Consider the following 23,506-nt stretch of genomic DNA (forward strand, 5'->3'; position numbering starts at 1 on the left):
TTTATCAATAAAGACAAATGAGTGACTAATAGGCATAGGAAAAGGTGTTCAACATCACGGTCATTAGAGAAATACAAATAAAGACCACAATGAGATACCATTATGTACCTATTAGACTGGCTAAATTTTAAAAACTGATACAACTAAGTGTTAAAGGGGATTTACAGCAAACAGCCCTCAACATTGCTAGTGAAAATGCAAAATGGTACGACCACTTTGAAAAAGTTTATTAATTCCTTATTAAAAGAAAACAGCACTTTGGGAGGCTGAGGCTGGAGGATCACTTGAGGCCAGGAGTTTGAGACCAGCCTGGGCAACATATTGAGACCCCGTCTCTACAAAAAATAAAAAAATTAGCTGGTTTGGTGCTACATGCATGTAGTTCCAGCTACTCAGGAGGCTGAGGCAGGAGGATGGCTTGAGCCCAGGAGGTTTGAGGTTATAGTGAGCTATGATTGAACTGCTGTATTCTAGCCTGGGCAACAGAGCAAGACCCTCTCAAATAAAAACAAAAAGAGGATAGGAGAGAGGAGAGAAGGGGAGGGGAGAGGAGGGAAAGCAGAGGGAAGAGGAGACCAAGGGGAGAAAGACAGGTAAGAAAGGGAAGGTAGGAAAGGAAGGGAAGAAAGGAGAGGAGGGGAGGAGAGGGGAGGGACAGAATTAAGGGAAGGAAGAGAAGGAAGAAAACAATAACATAATCTTTTCATATGACCTAGCAATTCCACTCTTAGATGTACCCAAGAAATTTGAAAATACATGTTCACAACAATATTTGTACATGAATATTTATAGGAGCTTTATTTGTAACATCAAAAATGAAATACTCCAAATGCCCATCAATATTTGAATAAATTATCCTATGTGGTACATCCATACAATGGAATAATGCTCAGCTATAAAAAGGAATAAAATACTGCCACACTAAAGCACCCAAAAAAAGTAAAAAACATACTGAGCAAAAAAATTTAAACAAAACAGTATACTGTATACTTTATCTTTCCATTTATATAAAATTCTAGAAAAGGCAAAATTAAATTATAATGACAGATGCAAACTTATGGTTACCTATAGATAGGGGCTGGGGTTGAGGGCTGACTGCAAAGGGACAGCAAAGAATTTTTGGTAGTGGTGGAAATACTGTGTGGTGGTTATATGATTGAATTTATTTATCAGAATTCACTGAATTGTGGATTTTGTTTAAATCTACAATTCAGGGGTACAATGGTTCATTTTATTCAATGGGTACATTTTATTATATGTAAATTACAACTCAATAAAGTTGATTTAAAAAAATTAAAGATTGAGGACATACCAAATAATAGCATTCCTAACCAGGCTTTGTTCACAACTTTGGCTCTAGCTCTGATTTCTTTGGATTAATTCTAAGGACATTCTGTTAGTCTATTCTTCACTCCACCTCTATCTTTTCCATGAGTCCAACTTCTACCTAAATTTTTTCAAATGTGAACGCTGTTTATAATATATCTCTTTAGAGCTCTCACAACCCAAGCTATCAAGCTGCCAGGTTGCTACAACCAAGCTACCATGGTTTAGGTATGGTTGTATATATATATATGATCCTTAACTCCTAATTATTGTAATATATATAATATATTCAAACAGATTCAACAATCATTATTTCATGCCTACATTAGGCTAAGTACCATAGTTACAGAGAGATATATTCCTAAAAGCATTAAGTCTAGCTTACTAAATTCAGCAATGCCTCAACTGAATATGCTCCAAACACGAACAATGCAGCACCATGAGTATAAGGATAAAATTTTTAATGGTAAAATATGTATACTCACCATTAAATATACATAGATTATAATTATTGGAAAAACCAATCTTAAGCATTTAATTTGACTTTCAGAGACAAAAATTGAATAATATATCTCTGTTACAAATAGAGGATCAAGCTTAGAGGAAAGAATACATAGACTTCTTAATCATCTATCTCAATTTTGTCCAATGTGAAATAAAATTATAGCACTTTAGAGGTATGTTTTAGAAATCATCTAATATAATTTCTTCACTTTAAAATGAAGAAAATAGTGAATAGAGAAGTAGATGATTTGTTCAAGGTCACTACTAGTAACTGGAGACACCAGCCTATATAGCTTACATCAGGCTCCCTGGCTCCCACTACACGCTATTGTAAAATTCCAGGACATCCTGGTGCCTTTATCTCTATATGGAAGGAGAGCAAGTTTCCAGCAACTTACATTTGGCAGAGGCATCTAATTCTCCTGGAAAATGTCAAACAATGATTTCATATCTGTTCAAGGAAGTCTTTTGTTTATTCTGTGCAAACAAGACCATAATGTCCCTATTATAACAGCAATGCTCTAACTTCTTTTCAAGTGAAAATTTAGGCCAGGCATGGTGGCTCAGGCTTGTAAACCCAGCATTTTGGGAGGCCAGGTGTGCAGATCACTTGACTCCAGGAGTAAGAGACCAGTCTGGTCAAAATGGTGAAAACTTGTCTCTACAAAAAATACAAAAATTAGCTGGGCGTGGTGGCCTGTGCCTGTGGTCCCAGCTATTGGGGTCTGAAGAGGAAGTATCCCTTTAGTTTGGGAAGTCAAAGCTGCAGTGAGCCAAGATTGTGTACCACTGCACTCCAGCCTGAGTAACAAAGAGAGGCCCTGTCTCAAAAAATAAATAAATAAATAAATAAATAAATAAAAATTAAAGGTCAGGATATACTTTGAAAATTTTGCACTTCCATTTCCAAACATCAATATAAACATTGATCATAATAATACAGTTATTATTAATGCTCTTTATTTATTATAATGTATGTTTTTAAAAGTTGAAAAGTAGAATATGGCCAGGCACAGGGGCAGGCAGATCACTTGAGCCCAGGAGTTAGAGGCCAGCCTATGCAACGTGGCAAAACTATGTCTCTCCTAAAAAATACAAAAATTATCTGGGCATGGTGGTGCATGCTTGTAGTCCCAGCTACTCAGGAGGCTGAAGTTGGAGGATCACTTGAGCCCAGGAGGTTGAGGTTGCAGTGAACCATGGCGGCACCACTGCACTCCAGCCTGAGCGACAGAGTGAGACCCTGTCTCAAAAAAAAAAAAAAAAAAAAAAAGTAGAATATATGCAAACAAATGATCATTTGTAACAGGTTACCTATAAAGAATTCAAATTTAATTTACTATTCTGCCTAACAGTAGAATAAACTCAAAATGAAAATAATCAGGCATCCAATTTGATAAAGAGGAAGTCAAACTGTGGCTGTTTGCTGATAATATGATTGTATACTTAGAAAACCCTAAAGACTCATCCAAAAAGCTCCTAGAACTGATAAATGAATTCAGCAAAGTTTCAGGATACAAAAGTAATGTACACAAATCTGTAGCTCTGCTATACACCAACAGTGACCAAGCTGAGAATCAAATAAAGAACGCAACCCCTTTTACAATAGCTGCAAAACAATAAAATAAAATACTTAGGAATATACCTAACCCAGGAGGTGAAAGACCTCTATGAGGAAAACTATGAAACACTGCTGAAAGAAATCATAGATGACACAAATAAATAGAAATACATCCCACGCTCACGGATGCATAGAATCAATATTGTGAAAATGACCGTACTGCCAAAAGCAATCTACAAATTCAGTGCAATTCCCATCAAAATACCAGCATCATTCTTCACAGAACTAGAAAAAACAATTCTAAAATTTATATGGAACCAAAAAAGAGCCTGCATAGCCAAAGCAAGACTAAGCAAAAAGAACAAATCTGGAGGTATCACATTACCTGACTTCAAACTATAAGACCATAGTCAATAAAACAGCATGGTACTGTTATAAAAATAGGCACATAGACCAATGGAACAGAATAGAGAACCCAGAAATAAAGCCAAATACTTACAGCCAATTGATCTTCAACAAAGCAAACAAAAACATAGAGTGGGGAAAGGACACCCTATTCAACAAATGATTCTGGGATAATTGGCCACATGTAGAAGAATGAAACTGGATCCTCCTCTCTCACCTTATACAAAAATCAACTCAAGGTGGATCAAGGACTTAAATCTAAGACCTGAAACCATAACAATTCTAGAAGATAACATTAGAAAAACCCTACTAGACATTGGCTTAGGCAAAGACTTAATGACCAAAAACCCAAAAGCAAATAAAACAAAGACAGATGACTAAAAAGTTTCTTCACAGCAAAAGAAATAATCAGCAGAGTAAACAGACAACCCACAGAGTGGGAGAAAATATTTGCAATCTATACATCCAACAAACAACTAATATCCAGAATCTACAAGGAACTCAAGCAAATCAGCAAGAAAAAAACAATCCCATCCAAAATTGGGCTAAGGACATGAACAGACAATTCTCAAAAGAAGATATACAAATGGCCAATAAACATATGAAAAAATGCCCAATATCACTAATTATCAGGGAAATGCAAATCAAAACCACAATGTGATACCACTTTAATCCTGCAAGAACAGCCAAAATCAAAAAATAAAAATAAAAATAGATGTTGGCATGGATGTGTTGAAAAGGGAACACTTTTACACTGCCAGTTGGAATGTAAACTGGTATAACTACTATGAAAAACAATGTGGAGATTCCTTAAAGAACTAAAAGTAGAACTACCACTTGATCCAGCAATCCCGCTATTAGGTATCTAGACAGAGGAAAAGAAGTCATTATATGAAAAAGATACTTGCACACGCATGTTTATAGCAGCACAATTTGCAATTATGAAAATATGGAACCAGTCCAAATGTCTATTAATCAACAAAGAAATTGTGGTATATATACAATGGAGTACTACTCAGCCATAAAAAGAAATGAAATGATGACATTCACAGCAACCCAGATGGAATTGGAGACCATTATTCTAGGTGAAGTAACTCAGGAATGAAAAACCAAACATCATATGTTCTCACTCCTAAATGGGAGCTAAGCTATGAGGATGCAAAGGCCCCTTTAATCAACAACTCTAAGTCTATTCCTTTCCTCTTCCCCCCAGGGGAATCAATTATCCGGCTTCTAAATATTATATAAGCCACAAGTGTTTTTATGCTATTTTTAAAAATTTAATATTTCATATGATTTCTCAGGTCCCCTCTATTTCTTGTTTTTGTACTTTTTAACCGATATATCAGATCTACTTCTTTTGGGAGTACATGTGATATTTTCATACATGTATATGTGTAATGATTAAATGAGGGTTAATTGGGACATCCATCACCGCAAACTAATCTTTATGTTGAGAACACTACAATTCTTCTAGCTATTTTGAAATGTAAAATAATTAATTAAATGTAAAATAAAATAAAAAAATAAGGCCGGGTGCGGTGGCTCATGCCTGTAATCCCAGCACTTTGGAAGGCCAAGGCCGGCCAAGGCCGGCGGATCACGCAGTCAGGAGTTTGAGACCAGTCTGGCCAACATGGTGAAACCTCGTCTCTGCTAAACATACAAAAATTAGCCAGGTGTAGTGGTGGGTGCCTGTAATCCCAGCTACTCAGGGGGTTGAGGCAGGAGAATCGCAAGACTCCATCTCGAAAAAAAATAATAAATAATATATTTCCCTATTGTATTATCAAATACTAAAACTTACTCCCTCTATTCAACTGTTTTTTTGTTTTGTTTTGAGACGGAGTCTCGCTTTGTCGCCCAGGCTGGAGTGCAGTGGCGCGATCTCGGCTCACTCCAACCTCTGCCTCCCGGTTTCAAGAGATTCTCCTGCCTGGGCCTCCTGAGTAGCTGGGATTATAGGCGCCCGCCACCACGCCCAGCTAATTTTTTGTATTTTTAGTAGAGACGGGGTTTCACCATGTTGGTCAGGTTGATATCGATCTCCTCACCTTGTGATCCGCCCGCCTGGGCCTCCCAAAGTGCTGGGATTACAGGCATTAGCCACCGTGCCTGGCCCCCAACCGTATTTTTGTAGCCATTATCCAATTTCTCTTCACCCCACTCCTCTCCAGTCCTGAAACACACACACACACCCACACACACACAATTCTATTAATCTAATTTCAACTTTTTCTAAAAGTTCCACATAAATTTGTAAATTGTAAATGTTGAGTATATCTACATAGTAAAATATAACATATAATAATCAACTATTGTATAATTATTATAATGCTCCATAATTATAATCTTTGGGTATGAGTGTAGACATTACAATCACACTGATTTGATACAGCAATCACATTGCTAGTACTTCTATAAATCCTTTACAGTCCTGTGCACAAAAAATATTTTAGGGTTTTGTTTGTCACCCTAATGGATCTTGAACTTGCTTTCTAATCACTAATTCTCCTCTAAATTTTTGGATGTTTGATATTTATAAAGTTGAGTTTTATTATTTTTAAATCTATTCTCACCTCTTGGGGGAAAATATACAAGAAAATTTCATTTATCTAAACTCCATTCATTTGGATTTAATGAGTTTGGATGATGGCTTGGTTAGAATTTACTTTTGCATTTTATACAAAAAATATTAGCTTATTTCATGTTCAAAGATATTTTCAGTAATTATTTAATACTCAAGAGAAAAAGATTTTCAAACACACTAAAATCTATAGTTTAAATATATGTGATATACTAGTTACCTTCATTTTTATTAAAGCAGCTCCCAAAGATCCTTGCTTTACAAGGTTTTATCAGCCAATTACGAGTTACTTTACAGGTCTAAATATTTTAAAAATATACATTTCATAATGTATATGTTTCATTAATGCACACTTACTACCACCCCATCCCCAAATTAATGAGATATTGATAAATTATTTATATCTTCATTAATTGCATTACAGATCTACGCCAAGTTCTAAAATATTCAAAACACCATATACTAATAATTTATATTCATCTTTTCAAAAATAGAATACAGGCCGGGCACAGTGGCTCACACCTGTAATCCCAGCACTTTGGGAGGCCAAGGTGGGCGGATTGCCTGAGCTCAGGAGTTCAAAGCCTGGGCAACATGGCAAAACCCGTCTCTACTAAAAATACAAAAAATTAGCTGGGCGTGGTGGTGTGTGCCTGTAATCCCAGCTACTCAGGAGGCTGAGGCACGAGAATCACTTGAACCCAAGAGGCGGAGGTTGCAGTGAGCTGAGATTGTGCCACTGCACTCCAGCCTGGGCAACACAGCAAGACTCTGTCTCAAGAAAAAAAAAAAAAAAAAACATCCTTGTAGGTGTAGGTAAACCCTAAAATCAGTATTACTACAGACTTATTTCCAGTGGCTCACCAATGTATAGTCTGTATACTTTTTCAGTCTGTGTATAAAGTTTATCATTCTGAGACAATATCTGTATTTTGCTGATATGTCTCCAGCCACTAAAAGTCCTAAAAAACTAAATTGTTTAGTCAATGTTTTAAAACTGTATTAAAATTCATATACAGGCTGGGTGCAGTGGCTCATGTCTGTAATCCCAGAACTTTGGGAGGCTGAGGTGAGCGGATCACTTGAGGCCAGGAGTTCGGGCCAAGCCTGGTCAACATGGCAAAACCCCGTCTCTACTAAAAATACACAAATTAGCCAGGCATGGTGGCACACACCTGTAATCTCAGCTACTCAGGAGGCTGAGGCCACAAGAATTTCTTGAACCCGGGAGGAGGAGGTTGCAGTGAGCCGAAATCCCACCGCTACACTCCAGCCTGGGCAACAGAGCAAGACTCTGTCTCAAAAATAAATAAATAAATAATAAAATAAAAAATATAATAAAATAAAATAATAATAAAATAAAATAAAATTCATATACATTTTTAGACTACCTAGTATCTTAGATATTCTGCAAGTCAATTTTCCTTCTATTATAAAAACAAGGGCTAAATTCCTAAGTTATGATTTTTAGAGTAAGCTATGTTTACATTTTCTAAACACTATACTCCCTTAGTAACAATATCAGTCTACTAGAGGTTAATGACATAAGAGAGTATATATGAAAACACACAAGTTACAAAGTGCTATGCAAATAAGTCACATTATACACTGGTCAGAGACAACTATTAGGGTAAAAAACAAACATTTTAAGGTTTTTCCAAATAAATCACCAGAAAAAAGTATATACATACAGAAATGCTGAGCTCAGTTGCAATTTTTTGTCCATTATCTTCCATGATGCCAAAACTTTAAAACTATAACCTATTATTACAGGCTAAATAATGACGAATAAAATTCATCATAACTGACTTAACTTTTGACACTGGTATTTGTATATATTCTTTTCTAACTACCTCAGAAGTAGATACAGTACTCAAGAAGAAGAGCAACAATATCTTGCACTTGAAATTCATAATAATCTCGTGGAAAATCCAAAAACCTTTTTTATGTAAGTGAAAGAAATAAGTAGAAAGTAATTTACACTACAGATATAATAAACTCAATTTTTATGATAGAAACAATAGCCTCCCCTAAATTAGTTGCCTCTTAAGTGCTTAAGAAAAGCAAAATTTTGCTCAATAACATTTAACCAACTCTTTATAACTTACAGGCTCCTATCACATTCTAAGTTAAACAACTTTTCATTGTTTTTCCTTTTCTTTCTTCCTCAAGGTGTCAGGTAACGGTAACTGTTTACTAAGAAAATATCACCTGTACGTAAGTTACAGTGGTATCCATTTTTAACTTGTTCTTTCATAGGCTGCAAAATTTCCATTCCTAGATTCAAATAAAACCAAGAGTATTCGGATATTTCTTTACCTATACAAATATAAAACCTATTTGCATTCTAATGTTTAGATAAAAATCGTTCAGCACTATTGTACTCTTTACAGAAATGCATGATTTGGAAAACAAAACGACTTAATATCTCTAAGATCTCCTTTCAATGTGTGGTGCCATGTAAAAATGAACTTACTCCTTCCCATCCTCCCATTTCCCCACACTCTCATGCAATTCTGCTCTACCTCATTCTGTTATGGTCACTTCCCACCATTTTCAACAGTTAAAGATATTCTACAAAGAACAGAGACTTGTGTAAAAGCCAGGTAGGGTCTACAGGCACTAATCATTAGTAAAGATTCAAAACTAAGAAGATTGGGGATAGAAGTAAAAAAATACAGTTATCACACAATTCTCCAGATGGAAATCAGCCATCAAATATTTAATTAATATGTATATACATAAACACTTCAATAAAGCCGGAATATATATATATATATATAGAGAGAGAGAGAGAGAGAGAGAAAGAGAGAGAGAGACGAAGTGTTGCTCTGTTGCCCAGGCTGGAGTGCAATGGTGTGATCTTGGCTCACTGCAACTTCTGCCTCCTGGGTTCAAGAGATTCTCCTGCCTCAGTGTCCCGAGTAGCTGGGATTATAGGCTTGCACCACCATGCCCGGCTAATTTTTGTATTTCTAGTAGAGATGGGGTTTCACCATGTTGGCCAGGGTGGTCTTGAACTCCTGACCTCAGGTGATCCACCCACCTCGGCCTCTCAAAGTGCTGGGATTACAGGCATGAGCCACTGCACCTGGCCTGGAAAAATATTTTTAAAAAGAAAAGGAGGCCCGGCACTGTGGCTCACGTCTGTAATCCCAGCACTTTAGGAAGCCAAGGTGGGCGGATCATGAGATAGAGGAGATCGAGACCATCCTGGCTAACATGGTGAAACACTGTCTCTACTAAAAATATAAAAAATTAGCTGGGCATGGTGGTGGGTGCCTGTAGTCCCAGCTACTCGGGAGGCTGAGGCAGGAGAACGGCATGAACCCGGGGGGTGGAGCTTGCAGTGAGCCGAGATCACGCCACTGCACTCCAGCCTGGGCAACAGAGTGAGACTCTGTCTCAAATAAAAAAGAGAAGAAAGAAAAGGAGAATACAGATACACAAGAGAAGAATGCAATATAAAGATGAAGCAGAGAGAGATTTGATGATGCTGTCCTTGGATATTAGAGTGATGCGGGCACAAGCAAAGGAATATTGGCAGCCAACAGAAGCTGGAAGAGGAAAGGAATGGATGCTCTCCCAGAGCAACCAGATGGAGTGAGGCCTTGCTGACAATTAGATTTCAACTCAGTTATATTAATTTTGGATTTCTGGTCTCCAGAACTGTGAGAGAATAAATTGCTGTTGTTTTAAGCCATAAAATTTGTGATAATTTGTTACAGCAGCCATAAGAAATTAATATGAGGAACTGTCTATATTTTTTAAATGTAACGTTTCCAATTCTACATCTATTTTTTCTTCCCTAATGGAATGCTTCATGAATTTGTGTAGCATCCTTGAGCAAGGGCCATGCTAATCTTCTCCATAATGTTCGAATTTTAGTATATGTGCTGCCAAAGGGAACACTCTATGTCTATTCCAGAAGAAAGCATTAAATATGTTTCAGAGAAAGATTGGATGAAATTAAGTTGCTATATTTTAAAAAATTAATTATTAGGAAAACCGGTTTACTGAAGAGTACATAGAACAATTCCTTGCACACAGTATGCACTCAATAAATACTTTTTAAAATATATTCTGGACTCAGTAACAACAAAGATACTAAATGAATGAGAAACTACTCTAGTAATCTTCTCATAGAAAACTGACCCAACCACTTTTTGCTCACAAAACTAAATGTTTAACCGTAACATTTCCATAGAAAAAACAAGGACTTGGCCAGTGTTACAAACCAATTCTTCTACTACCGCTTAGTTTGGAAAACATCAATTTGTTTTATTATTTTATTTCTTATTTTCTTATTTTATTTTATATTTTTTGAAACAGGGTCTCACTCTGTTCCCCAGGCTGGAGTGCAGTGGCATATGCCACGGCTCACTGCTGCCTCTACCTCCTGGGCTCAAGCTATCCTCCCACCTCAGCCTCCTGAGTAGCTGCAACCACAGGCATGTGCCACCACACCTAGCTAAATTTTTTAAATATTTTTTTATTTGTAAAGATGGGGTCTCCCTGTGTTGCCCAGGCTGGTCTCAGGCTCAGGCCATCCTCCTGCCTCAGCTTCCCACAGTGCTGGGATTACAGGTATGAGCCACCCCGCCCAGCCTCTTTGCTGTTTTAAAAGACATAGGTAGGCATGGGTAGGGGGAAGAAAGGACATAAAAGGCAAAACAGTACAGATTGTCACTATTTTCATTAGTATGTTTGTTTTTATAACTTGAAATATTAATAATATATAATCAGATATAAAGCTTATAAGCTAGAGAAAAATATTTCCCAATTTTAGTCTCTGTCCATACTAGACTATTCAAGTTGACTCCTTCAAACATAATTTATTGCTCAATCTCAGATATACTACATGTATCAAAACATGCCAACTGAAACATATCTCTACGCAGAAAGTAAAATATAATTACTCATTAAGATAGAGTTGCTCCCCATGCACTAACATTACAAGGTTCTAGCATTTTCCAATGATTTTTCAAATGTTTAGGTATTAAAGCATACAAGGGCCAGGCGCGGTGTCTCACGCCTATAATCCCAGCACTTTGGGAGACCAAGGTGGGAGGATCCCTTGAGCCCAGGAGTTCCAGACCAGCCTGGGCAACATAGTCGGACTCTGTCTTTACAAAAAACTTTTAAAAATTAGCCGGATGTTGTGGCGTGTGCCTATCTATACTCCCAGCTACTCGAGAAGCTGAGGCTGGAGGATTGCTTGAGCCCAGGAGCAATGAGCTGTAATCACATCACTGCCCTCCCTCCCTCCCTCCCTTCCTCCCTTCCTCCCTTCCTTCTGAGTTGGGAGTTTCACTCTTGTCACCCAAGCTGGAGTGCAATGGCGTGATCTTGGCTCACTGCAACCTCTACCTCCCGAGTTCAAGTGATTTTCCTGCTTCAGCCTCCCGAGTAGCTGAGATGCTGAGATTACAGCCACCTGCCACCATGCCCAGCTAATTTTTTTTGGTATTTTTTAATAGAGACGGGGTTTCACGATGTTCGTCAGGCTGTTCTCAAACACCTGACCTCTGGTGATCCGCCCACCTCTACCTCTCAGAGTGCTGGGATTACAGGTGTGAGCCACTGCACCGAGCCTACTGCACTCCTTCTTGTGTGACAGAGTAAGACCCTGTTTTAAATAAATAAAGCATAGAAGGGTAATCGAGAACAATGTTTAGCTATTCAGCCTGAGGTTAAACCTGAATGGTGAGGGGCCTTAAAATAGTTTTCTTTGTAGCATTCATAAATTATGTTTAAAAATTCAATGTGAAAATAATTTAACTGAAACAATATAGAATGAGCAGTTTTTATGGATTTATGGTCTGACAAACTGTCAAACATTCTTTTTTTTTTTCCCCCAACTTTTATTTTAGATTGAAGGTAAGGGGTAGATATGCACATTTGTTACATGGGTAAATTGTGTGTCCTGGGGCTTTGGTGTATAGATAATTTTGTCACCCAGGTAATCAGCATAATACCCAATAGGCAATTTTTCAATCCTTACCCTCCTCCAACCCTGCACCCTTAAATAGACCTCAATGTCTACTGTGTCCCCTTCTTTGTGTTCATATGTATTGAATGTTTAGCTCCTATTTATAACTGAGAGCATGCAGTATTTAGTTTTCTGTTCCTGCATTAATTTGTTTAGAATAATGGCCTTCAGCTCCATCCATGTTGCTGCAAAGGCCATAGTCTCATTGTTTTATAGCTGCATAGTATTCCAGGGTGTATATGTACCATAGTTTTATGTCCAGTTCACCACTGATGGGCATCTAGGTTGATTCTATGTCTTTGCTATTGTGAATAGTGCTGTGATAAACTTACAGTGCATGTGCCTTTACAGAACAATTTATCTTCCTTTGTTGTCAAAGGTTTTCAAACTTTAAAAAATCCTAGCTGCTGATTGTGTTTAAATAATTAATGTTAGATTACCACCTTCCCTTGAGAACAAGATTCCAATATTCGAATCCAAATGCTGTATAGTTTTGTTTTTTTAACAAACACCTTTTCTAAACATGAAATTGCAACCACTTCCAAGTAAACCCACAGTCTTAGAAGTTTATACATACTATAAGCTTAAGCTACAGAGAATATAAATATATATTAATTATGTTTGTTCTACATTTACTGTTCAAGTCTTATGCCACTCTGCCTAACTGAAGAGGGCAAGCTTCAGACACTCTCAACTCTAATCTAGACTCCATATAGCAGATGTCTTAATAAGACATAGGTCTGATCACATCTCTTCTGTTTTTGTTTTTTTGGGGGGGTTTTTTTGAGACCAAGTCTGACTCTGTCACCCAGGCTGGAGTGCAGTGCTGTGATCACGGCTTGCTGCAGCCTCAACCTACTGGGCTCAGGCAATCCTTCTGCCTCAGCCTCCCAAGTAGCTGAACCTACAACCGCATGCTACCACAACCAGATAATTTTTTTTTTTTTTTGTAGAGCCGGAGTCTTGCTTCATTGCCCATGCTGGTCTCAAACTCCTGCCCTCAAGTGATCCTCTCACCTAGGCCTCCCAAAATGCTGGGATTACAGGCATGAGTCACTGTGCCTTGCCCTGTTTGTAAAGTTTAATTGACTTCTTACAAAATAGAGGATAGAGTCCAAACTCCTTCACATAAAACAGCCCTCATAATCTGGTCCCAACCTACATTTCCTGCCATAAACTATTACCTGTCTCAATCTTGTTCTTTCATGCATTCACTGAACAAATATTCCTCTTTTTAAACACCTCTTCTCCCTTCTCTATTTGTAGAACCTCTACATATCTTACAGGACTCAAAATACAAGTTTCAGTGAAGTTTCATATGTCTTCCAAGCAGACTGAATCGTTCACTCTACTATACTCTCATGCCATTTTGCATGTGCCTTTTATAATAGCACTCATAAATTTTATCAGACTAATTTGTTGACAAATGATATACATTTCCTTCTTCTATTCACTGTATTTCCTGCTTCTCCATACCAGCACCTTTCATATATTAAGCATTTACTCTATGTTGATTTATAAAATAATAAATAAACCCCACAATATTTAGTGTGGGAGAATGATCTCTTCACAACTCTGTGTAATAACATAAAAGACAAATGCAGGGGCTGGACATGGTGGCTCAGGCCTGCAATCCCAGCACTTTGGGAGGCTGAGGTGGGCGGATCACTTAAGCCCAGAAGTCTGAGACCAGCCTGGGCAACATGGTGAAAGCTGTCTCAACAAAAAATACAAAAATTAGCCAGGCATGGTGGCACATGCCAGTAGTTCCACCTACTCGGGAGGCAAAGGTGGGAGATCACTTGAGCCAGGGAGGCAGAAGTTGCAGTGAGCTGAGATTGTGCCTCTGTACTCCAGCCAAGGTGACAGTGAGACCCTGTCTCAAAAAAAAAAAAAAAAAGACAAATGCAGGTCAAAACTGGTTTGCATTAAATGTTTTCTAATAACTGTAATAACTGTACTTCATGAGAGAAGTAAAAATAGTAAGAGAATCTTGAATACCTACAGTCTATCAGGCATTGTGCTAGGTGATTTACAGGTATTATCTCATTTAGATCTCATTTAATCTGTAAAAGGAGGTATTCATTTTACAGATTAAGAAACAGAGGTTCTGAGATATTAAGTGTATGGCTTGTCTTGCATAACTCGTCAGAGCTCAGACATGAACCAAGATTTATCTCAGTCAAAGCCCATAGTCTTTGCAGTAAAGCCTGTGTTTAAGCATGTCTATGGATTGATCACACCAGTAATCTCAACACTTTCAGAGGCCCTGGTGGGAGGATCCCTTGAGGCCAGGAGTTCAAGGACAGCCAAGCCAACATAAGAAGACTTCATCTCTACAAAAAATTATTTAAAAAACAAAAAAGCACATCCAAGTATTAGAGGGTGAGTCACCATAGTATATAAAAGTATGCCTTTGGTCTCAGACTGAGTTCACATTCTGTCTCTACAACTTAGTACAGCAAATTATTTAATCTGTCTGTCCCTCCTTTCTCTTGTCTATAAAATGGTGATAAATAACAGTATGTATTTTGTAGGGTGGTTATGATTAAGGAATATAAATCAAATAAAGTGATTATTATACTACAATGCCTTATTCATTGAATACCTTTATAAAACCTACTCATGATAGAAAATACTATTAGAAATGCTGTTTGAAATTGGTTTTATAGCATATATGAATTTAGAAAAAAACTTATATAACTTTTACAGAAAAAACTAGGCTCTGGGTAGATATAAAGTCCTGTGTAGATACTTTGTGGAATGAGCTTGTTTCTTAGCATTTTATCTGACATGACCTCAAAGTTTCAGCTTCATTTTTTTTTTTTTTGAGGTGGAGTCTCCCTCTGTCGCCCAGGCTGGAGTGCAATGGAGCGATCTTGGCTCACTGCAACCTCCACCTCCCGGGTTCAAGCAATTCTCCTGCCTCAGCCTCCCGAATAGCTGGGACTACAGGCGTCCACCACCACGCCTGGATAATTTTTGTATTTTTAGGAGAGACAGGGTTTCACCATGCTGGTCAGGCTGGTCTTAAATTCTTGACCTCATGATCCGCCCGCCTGGGCTTCCCAAAATGCTGGGATTACAGGCATGAGCCACCGCACCCGGCCCAGTTTCAGCTTCATCTTAATTCTAATTTCTACTATGCTTCCTGACCTAGCATACCTTTTCAATCAAACTTCTTATCTCTAAGTACAGCAACTTATTTTAAACTGGCTCTTTGGTTTCATTTTAGATGGTATCTCCAATACGGATGATAAACTAGAAAGAGTTCTGGTCAGGCAATCTGGATAGAGAAGCTAAGCAACACTGTAGCTTCTAAAGTCATTTTCATGCTTATATATAAAACACTCAAATTTATATAACAAGATACATTAAAGAAACAATGATTAAAAATATATAACCACTATACTCCTTCATTAATAGAGATAATTAAGTTGAACATACTTAAGAATACATTGCTTTTGTGAGGATTAAAATCTAATGTTAAGCTACCAATTCATATTCACCTGAATCTTATTTAATAATAAATTAATACTCACGAATGACATTATTAACTGTCAGTGTGATGATGTTCAAGCTATTTCAGTTACCCAGACAGGTCTATAACTTACTCTAAATTTCTGGCACTTACACGCACACACACACACACACACAAATCCACAGTTGATTAACATCAAACAGAAACTTCACTCTCTATACTTCTCAGGAAAGGAAAAGCTCAAAAGTTATACTTCATGGCTACTGAACAAGTTTAGGCTTTTAAGTGAGATTCTTTCCATTGATTCTGTAACTTATCCAATCACTCGTTCAACATGTTCAATTTCTACTGAGTAAAAGGCACATGTTTCAGGACACAAATTATATCAATTTCAGATATAATTGAGGCAGCCTAAGGCGTATATGTAGGTCCCAGGGCAAATTATTTGCACTGTCTGAACTTTAATATTCTTATCTATAAAACAGCAGTGATAATAACTATCCTACACCAACGATTTATTACTAGGATCAAATGAGGTACTAAAACATGGAACAAAAAAGCATTTTCAAATATTAAATCCACAGTAAGTTTCTATAACAACTCAAGAGCTCATCTTGTCTCCAGGAGCACAATAACAGACTGTTTCATTACATGATTAATGTAACAAATATTTAAGAGTCTAATACATCATGATGTGTTCAAGTACTAAAGTGCTTTAAAAATGTAGTAAGTACAGGCTGGGCACAGTGGCTCATGCCTGTAATTCCAGCACTTTAGGAGGTGAGGTGGGTGGATCACTTGAGGCCAGGAGTTCAAAACCAGCCTGGCCAACATGGCGAAACCCCGTCTCTACTAAAAACACAAAAATTAGCTGGGTGTGGTGACGCACGCCTGTAGTCCCAGCTACTCGAGAGGCTGAGGCAGAAGAATCTCTCGAACCTGGAAGGCGGAGGTGGCAGTGAGACGAGAGGGTCACGCCACTGCACTCCAGCCTGCGTGACAGAGCAAGACTCCATCTCAAAAAAAAAAAAAAGGTAGTTAAGTACAAATGCTTTCCTTAGGAAGCTTACATTATAGTAGGGATAATAGAACTCTCAAATTACAATGGAAATTTAACAAGTATTGTAAGATTTATAAAGCCCAGCACACATGAAGAAAAAAAAATGGGCTGGGCGTGGTGGCTCACGCCTGTAATCCCAACACTTTGGGATGTCGAGGCAGGTGGATCACCTGAGGTCAGGAGTTCAAGACCAGCCTGGCCAACATGGTGAAACCCCATCTCAACTAAAAATACAAAAAAATTAGCTGGGCATGGTGGCGGGCACCTGTAATCCCAGCTACTTCGGGAGGCTGAGGCAGGAGAATCGCTTGAACCCGGGAGACAGAGGTTGCAGTGAGCCGAGATCGCACCATTGAACTCCAGCCTGGGCAACAAGAGTGAAACTCCCTCAAAAAAAGAGAAAAAGAAAAAGAAAAAAAGAATGAACGGATTTATGGCAGATTTCAGAAAGCTGCATAAGAAACAGATGGCATTTTAGGAATTGAAGAATAAGTAGAATTTCTACAAAGACAGCAAGGAAGGCCCTCCTTGTTTCTTCTTTGTAGGAAGAAATGATAAAAGCAAACACCAAGGCAGACAGGCATATAGCATGTTCAGAAACTGGCCGTCTAATTAACGACTAGTTTGGCTAAAAAATAGGATTTGTGGGAAAAAAGTAATACTTGTTTAATAGAATAAAAGGAAAAAATAAAGAATCATACTGGGGGCCGGGCACGGTGGCTCACGCCTGTAATCCCAGCACTTTGAGAGGCCGAGGTGGGTGGATCACGAGGTCAGGAGATCGAGACCATCCTGGCTAACACGGTGAAACCCCGTCTCTACTAAAAATACAAAAAATCAGCCGGGTGTGGCGGCGGGCGCCTGTAGTCGCAGCTCCTCAGGAGGCTGAGGCAGGGGAACGGCGTGAAACCGGGAGGCGGAGCTTGCAGTGAGCTGAGATTGCGCCACTGCACTCCAGCCTGGGTGACAGAGCGAGACTCCGTCTAAAAAAAAAAAAAAGAATCATATTGATTTTACTGGAGCCACCGTCAGACTCAAATTTTGAAGGAAAAATTTGAAACCTCCCTAAATAATATAAAATTTATTAAATGCCTCCCTAAATAATTTACATTTTATTCTGAAGCCGATAGAGAGTCACTGCGTATTCCTGAAGAAGGAACAACCAAAAAAAGAAAGTCATAAGATCTTTGGCTTTAAAAGTAATATGGAGGCAAGTGACTGGAAGGGTGCCAGGCTGAGGACAAGTCCAGTTTGGAAGTTATTGCTATAGTGCAAGTAAGAAGAGGAAAGACGAGCATATTTAGCAGACAGGTAGTGGGAATGAAAAAGGGGAGAACTAAATTTGAGATGCTGAAGAGATAGAATCAACAGTTGGGAGGAAAGTTAGCATCAGAAATGTAAGTTTACAAGTCATTGCCTTGAAACACCCTGAGTTTACCAGTGAAAGTGAATAAGAACACCAAGTAAGAAACTTCACCAAATTTCATCTTTAACTACTAAAGTCGAATGTTGATTTCAAAAACAAAAAGACTTAATTTTCAAATACTGCATTTAAGAGAACATAAGAAAAGATCGTCTTTTACTATAAAGCAATGCACCCACACACCTGTTCTGATGAGAATCTCACCCCACTTCAAACAGTCCTTGTATTCTTACTAGCCTTACCAAGGGCAGCCTTTCCATTTCTTTAAGTTCCTGCGGCTTCTTGAGCTCCAGGTGCTGGTCGGGTGCATCTGTGCCTACCACAGGGCTCAACACCGAGCGAGAGCTCATGGGATGTTCACTGAAGGAATGACTGGCCCCAGCCGGGCCCACCCGTCACTAGCTCCTCACGCACCAGGCGCTGAGGCACACACTGCCGTCTTCATTCGCTAGACACACCCCTCTCCTCGGGCCTTTTTTCCTCCTCCACCCAGCACATTCCGCACGTCGTCCGTCGGAGTAACAGCGTGTCACCTCATCTGCTCCCACCCCTACTTAGCTAGGACTGTATTTCAGGTCTTCGATACCGTCCCCTTCACCCCTACAGACTTCACATCAGCTCCTCGCATGCCTCGTCTTCCTCCTCCTCCAGGAGCTGCCAGGGCCGCCCCGCAGCCGCTGGCCTCCTGGTTCCCGCCCCTCCCCAGGTGCGCTAAGGACTCACCTCCGGCGCAGCTCGACCGGCTGAGCCCACCACCGGGGGCCGCGGTTCAGCTCCGCCGGGCGCCCCAGGCTGCCGAGTCCGCTGGGTCCTACGCGACCGCTGACCCGCAGAGCCGCCGGCTCCCGTCGCCGTAGCCACCGCCAGCTCGGTGCAGCCCAGGCGTTTCCGGGTTCCCGCGGTCCCGTCCCCCAAATGCTCCGGCTTCCGCCTCGGCTCTGTCAAATGCCGTTCCCGGCTCGGCTCTGGCAGCCCCAGCTCGGCACTTGGCAGCTCTGTCCCTAAGGCGACGCACCTGGGCTGCTCTGCTGGCAGCCCCTGGTTTCTGCTTCACCGTCGCGTGGAGGCCTGGGGCACTGCTTTCTGCTACACCTCTCCTAGGAGCGCGAAACAGATGGAGTGACACTCGTCGAGGGCCTCTGCGGGACTGTCTGTTTGCAGAGGGTGCCAAGGTGTCCACTGCGTAAGGAAGGGCAAAGTCCTTTGGGGCAAAGAACCCTGAGAGGCACGGGGAGATGGATTTTGAAAGCAAACGAACCTGCTCCTAAAAGTGACTGTCACTGACCTGAAAACAACCAGATTAGCTATGGCAAAGGCTGCCAATCAACCAGTGGTCTGCAAGAAGGCTTGTTCTTCCAATTCGCCCACCCTGACTGAGATATTGAGACTGAGGGAAACCCAAAGACGTACCACCAGTGGGCCTAGTGTCATCACCCGGGAGAGGAAAAAGAAAACTGGGCCCAGAGGATTGCAGAGTTATGAGGGACCAACCCCTTCCTGGCTGCATGGATCACGGCATTACCTTTTAAAAGTCTTCCAGTAGCTGTGTTGGAAACCCTCTAACCACGGCAGCCCATTCAGGTGATGAACAGGCTGAAATCAGTACTTCAGGTTCAGCTGGATTATCAAATAAGCGAACAGGATTATCTCTTTTTGTTAACTCAGGGCTGCTATAAATTAAGCCTATGTCTCTTTATATTGCAAATGATTAAAACCATGTCCAAGAGAGACATACTTAGAAAAAAAGTGATATTGAAGAAAAATAAATAACTGTATTAGAGTAGAATAACTGGTTTTAAAATTTTCTGCAATACAATCTTGAGAAAATTCCTGGATGGTAAAATACATATTAGATCTTAATACATGTCTAGTTTTTTTTGAAACCAAAATGTGCCTGTTAGATGATGATAACAGCATGCCTCGTTTTATTGTGATTTGCTTTATTGCTCTTCACAGACATTGCCTTTGTTTTTTTTGTTTTTTTTTTTTTACAAATTGGAGGTTTGTGGCAACCTTGCCTCAAGCACATCTATTGATGCCATTTTTCCAACAGCATGTGCTGACTTTGTGTCTCTGTGTTACATAGTATTCAATAATTTTTGCAATATTTAAATTTGTTCATCATTATTATATCTGGTATAGTGCTTTGTGATCAATGATCTTCGATGTTACTATGGTAATTGTTTTGGGGTGCTGATATGGTTTGGCTATGTCCCCACCCAAATCTCAACTTGAATTGTATCTCCCAGAATTCCCATGTGTTGAGGGAGAGACCTAGGGGGAGATAATTGAATCATGGGGGCCAGTCTTTCCTGTGCTATTCTCATGATAGTGAATAAGTCTTATGAAATCCAGTGGGCTTATCTGGGGTTTCCGCTTTTGCTTCTTCCTCATTTTTCCCTTGCTGCAGCCGTGTAAGAAGTACCTTTCACCTCCCACCATGATTCTGAGGCCTCCCCAGCCATGTGGAACTGTAGGTCCAATTAAACTTCTTTTTCTTCCCAGTCTCGGTTATGTCTGTATCAGCACCATGAAAATGGACTAATACAGGTGCCATGTACTGTACTCATATAGGAAGGCAAACTTAATTAATAAATGTTATGTGTGTTCTGACTACTCCACCAACTGCCCATTTCCCCACCCTTCTCCCCCTTGGGCCTCCCTATTTCCCAATAAACAGCAATATTGAAATTAGACCAATTATTAACCCTACAATGGCTTTGAAGGAAATCAAAATATTTCACCCCAAAATATACTTCTTTGACATATTTTGAGATGACTGTTTAGAGGGCCTGCAATCAGAAGTAGCCTTTGCAGGACAGAGGTGGTGGCTCACGCTTGTAATCCCAAGACTTTGGGAGGCTGAGGCCAGCAGATTGCTTGAGCCCAGGAGATCGCGACCAGCCTGAGCAACACATTGAGACCCCATCACTACAAAAAATAAAAATTTAAACATGTACCAGTCGTAATGGTACATGCCTTTAGTCCTAGCTACTCATGAGGGAGGCTGAGGTGGGACGATCGCTTGATCCCAGGAGTTCAAGGCCACATTAAGCCATGATCATGCTACTGTACTCCAGCCTGGCTGATAGAGCAAGACCCTGTCTCAAAAAAAAAAAAAAAAAAAAAAAAAAGTAGCCCGGTAGCCCTGCAAAACTGTCTCTTGTAGGGCAGATTTGCATCTGTAGAGAATCTGCATTAATGTAGCCAGGCTTTCTCTGAGGACTTTCCTTGTCCAGATCTAGGAAAGATTTACTAAGATTCTGACACCTTTAAAGGTCTGAAAGAAACTTCCACCATCTAGTCTCTCTGAGGGCTGCTACCCACCTTTGCTAGTCAGGCCTCTGCTTCTCTCCCTCCTGTAACTTGTTTTGCCACTATAACCTGATTTACCACCATAATCTATTTTTGGCCATGCTTGGAGCTCTCATTCTTTGTAAAGATGGTATATAGCCTTCTTTACTACATGGGGGATAAGAGTAATCACCCTGTGATTTCTCCTCATGCACACTAATAAATTTCTATGCCTTTTTTCTTTTTTTTTTTTTTGAGTATTTTTTTTTTTTTTGAGTTAGGGTCTCGCTCTAGAAGGAGTGCAGTCACATGATCATGGCTTACTGTAGCCTTGACCTCCAAGGCTTTAAGTGATCCTCCTGCCTCAGCCTCCCACTTAGGCAATCCTCCTGCCTCAGCCTCCTGAGTAGCTGGGACTATAGGCACATGCCACCATACCTGGCTAATTTTTTTTTACTTTTAGTAGAGATGGGTTCCCACTATTTTGTGCAGGCTGGTCTCAAACTCCTGAGCTCCAGTGATCTTCTTGCCTCAGCCTCCCATTGTATTGGGATTACAGGCATGAGCCACCGTGCCCAGCCTGCCTCTTCTCTTATTAATCTGACTTTTGTCAGTTGATCATTCAGCCAACCTTCAGAGGGCGAAGGGGAAGGTACAGAAGCTCACCAGGGCAAGAATGTCAGCTGAGCCTGAACTGCAAGTCTGGACATCCAACAATTCAAATCAGTACGCCAGGTCTGCAGCTCTTTCAAATGAGAACAAGATAATAGTCTAAAGGCAGCCAGGGCCAAATAGGACTATGTATCTCAGTGGTACCTAATTAGAATTGTCAGATAAAATAGAGGCCTTCGCCTGGCGCGGTGGCTCACACCTGTAATCCCAGCACTTTGGGAGGCCGAGGCGGGCAGATCACCTGAGTTTGGGAGTTCGAGACCAGCCTAACCAACATGGAGAAACCCCATCTCTCCTAAAAATACAAAAAATTAGCCGGGCGTGGTGGCACATGCCTGTAATCCCAGCTACTCAGGAGGCTGAGGCAGGAGAATTGCTTAAACCCGGGAGGCAGAGGTTGCGGCGACCCAAGGATTGCACCATTGCACTCTAGCCTGGGCAACAAGAGGGTAAAGTCTGTCTCAAAAAAAAAAAAAAAAAAATACAGAAGCCTTGTTAAATTTAAATTTCAAATAAGCAACGAAGTATGGAATATTTCGGATATACTTTTAAAAATTCATTGATTATCAAATTCTAATTTAACTGGATGTCCTGTAATTTTATTTGCTAAATGTGGCAACCCTATTGAAGGCATGAGTGCATTATGATATTGTACAATAACTGGGGTTCCCTATGATGCCCCAGAGAAATTAAGGCCAGATCAAATTATGTTTAGTGCAGTTGACACTGCAAACATTATGCACACAAAATGACATTCTCTAGATCAATATCTTCAGACAGTGCCAAGCTGGTAGACTTGAATGGATAAAGGTCAGAGGTTGTTAGAAAACCCAGGAGAAAATAATGAAAAGACAACAAACAAGAAAGAAAGAGGGCAGGGACTATGTTGATAGACATTTTTAAAGAATTTCTGCTCAAAATGGTTAAAATATTGAAAAAAATTTCAGTGCTTAGAGAATTAAACTGCAGGTTTCCAGGTGTCACTTACCAAATATTTTGTTCCTATGCCATCATAGCTTTTAAAACTATTTAATTGAAATTATAGCTCAGGACAGGAAAAACCAGTTTGTTGTTTCAAGCTGCCAAATCACAGTAATTGAATCTGGCTTTTTCTTGTTAGTTCTTCAGGGGGAAAAAGAAACCTATGTGTAAACAAAACTGGAAAGGATTGCCAAAGATTATCTACTTGTCCATCATTTAC

The 23,506-nt window shown here is 39.7% G+C and overlaps 1 protein-coding gene and 1 non-coding gene across 9 annotated transcripts in view; both read right to left on the bottom strand.

Moving 5' to 3' along the window:
* The window catches only part of SLC35A3 (solute carrier family 35 member A3), a 56,323-nt gene extending 37,100 nt beyond the window's left edge, over positions 1–19,223 (bottom strand). For 4 of the 8 annotated variants that reach the window (XR_008513335.2, XM_054530818.1, XM_054530814.1 and 1 more), the window contains exon 1: positions 18,582–18,889. Coding sequence is in view for 3 of the 8 variants with exons in the window: in XM_054530818.1 (XP_054386793.1) it covers positions 18,582–18,689 (108 nt within the window). In the remaining 5 variants the exon portion in view is untranslated. Of the gene's footprint in view, positions 1–18,581; positions 18,890–19,062 lie in introns of those variants that run through there. The other 4 variants (XR_010138056.1, XM_024236814.3, XM_063718383.1 and 1 more) reach the window with 2 other exon arrangements.
* LOC112131029 (U6 spliceosomal RNA) lies at positions 10,189–10,295 on the bottom strand. Its single transcript, XR_002913189.1, has one exon. It is a non-coding gene; the product is annotated as a U6 spliceosomal RNA (small nuclear RNA).
* Positions 19,224–23,506: the final 4,283 nt, after the last annotated feature.

This window comes from Pongo abelii, chromosome 1 (assembly GCF_028885655.2).
Source record: "Pongo abelii isolate AG06213 chromosome 1, NHGRI_mPonAbe1-v2.0_pri, whole genome shotgun sequence".
Lineage (NCBI taxonomy): Eukaryota > Metazoa > Chordata > Mammalia > Primates > Hominidae > Pongo > Pongo abelii.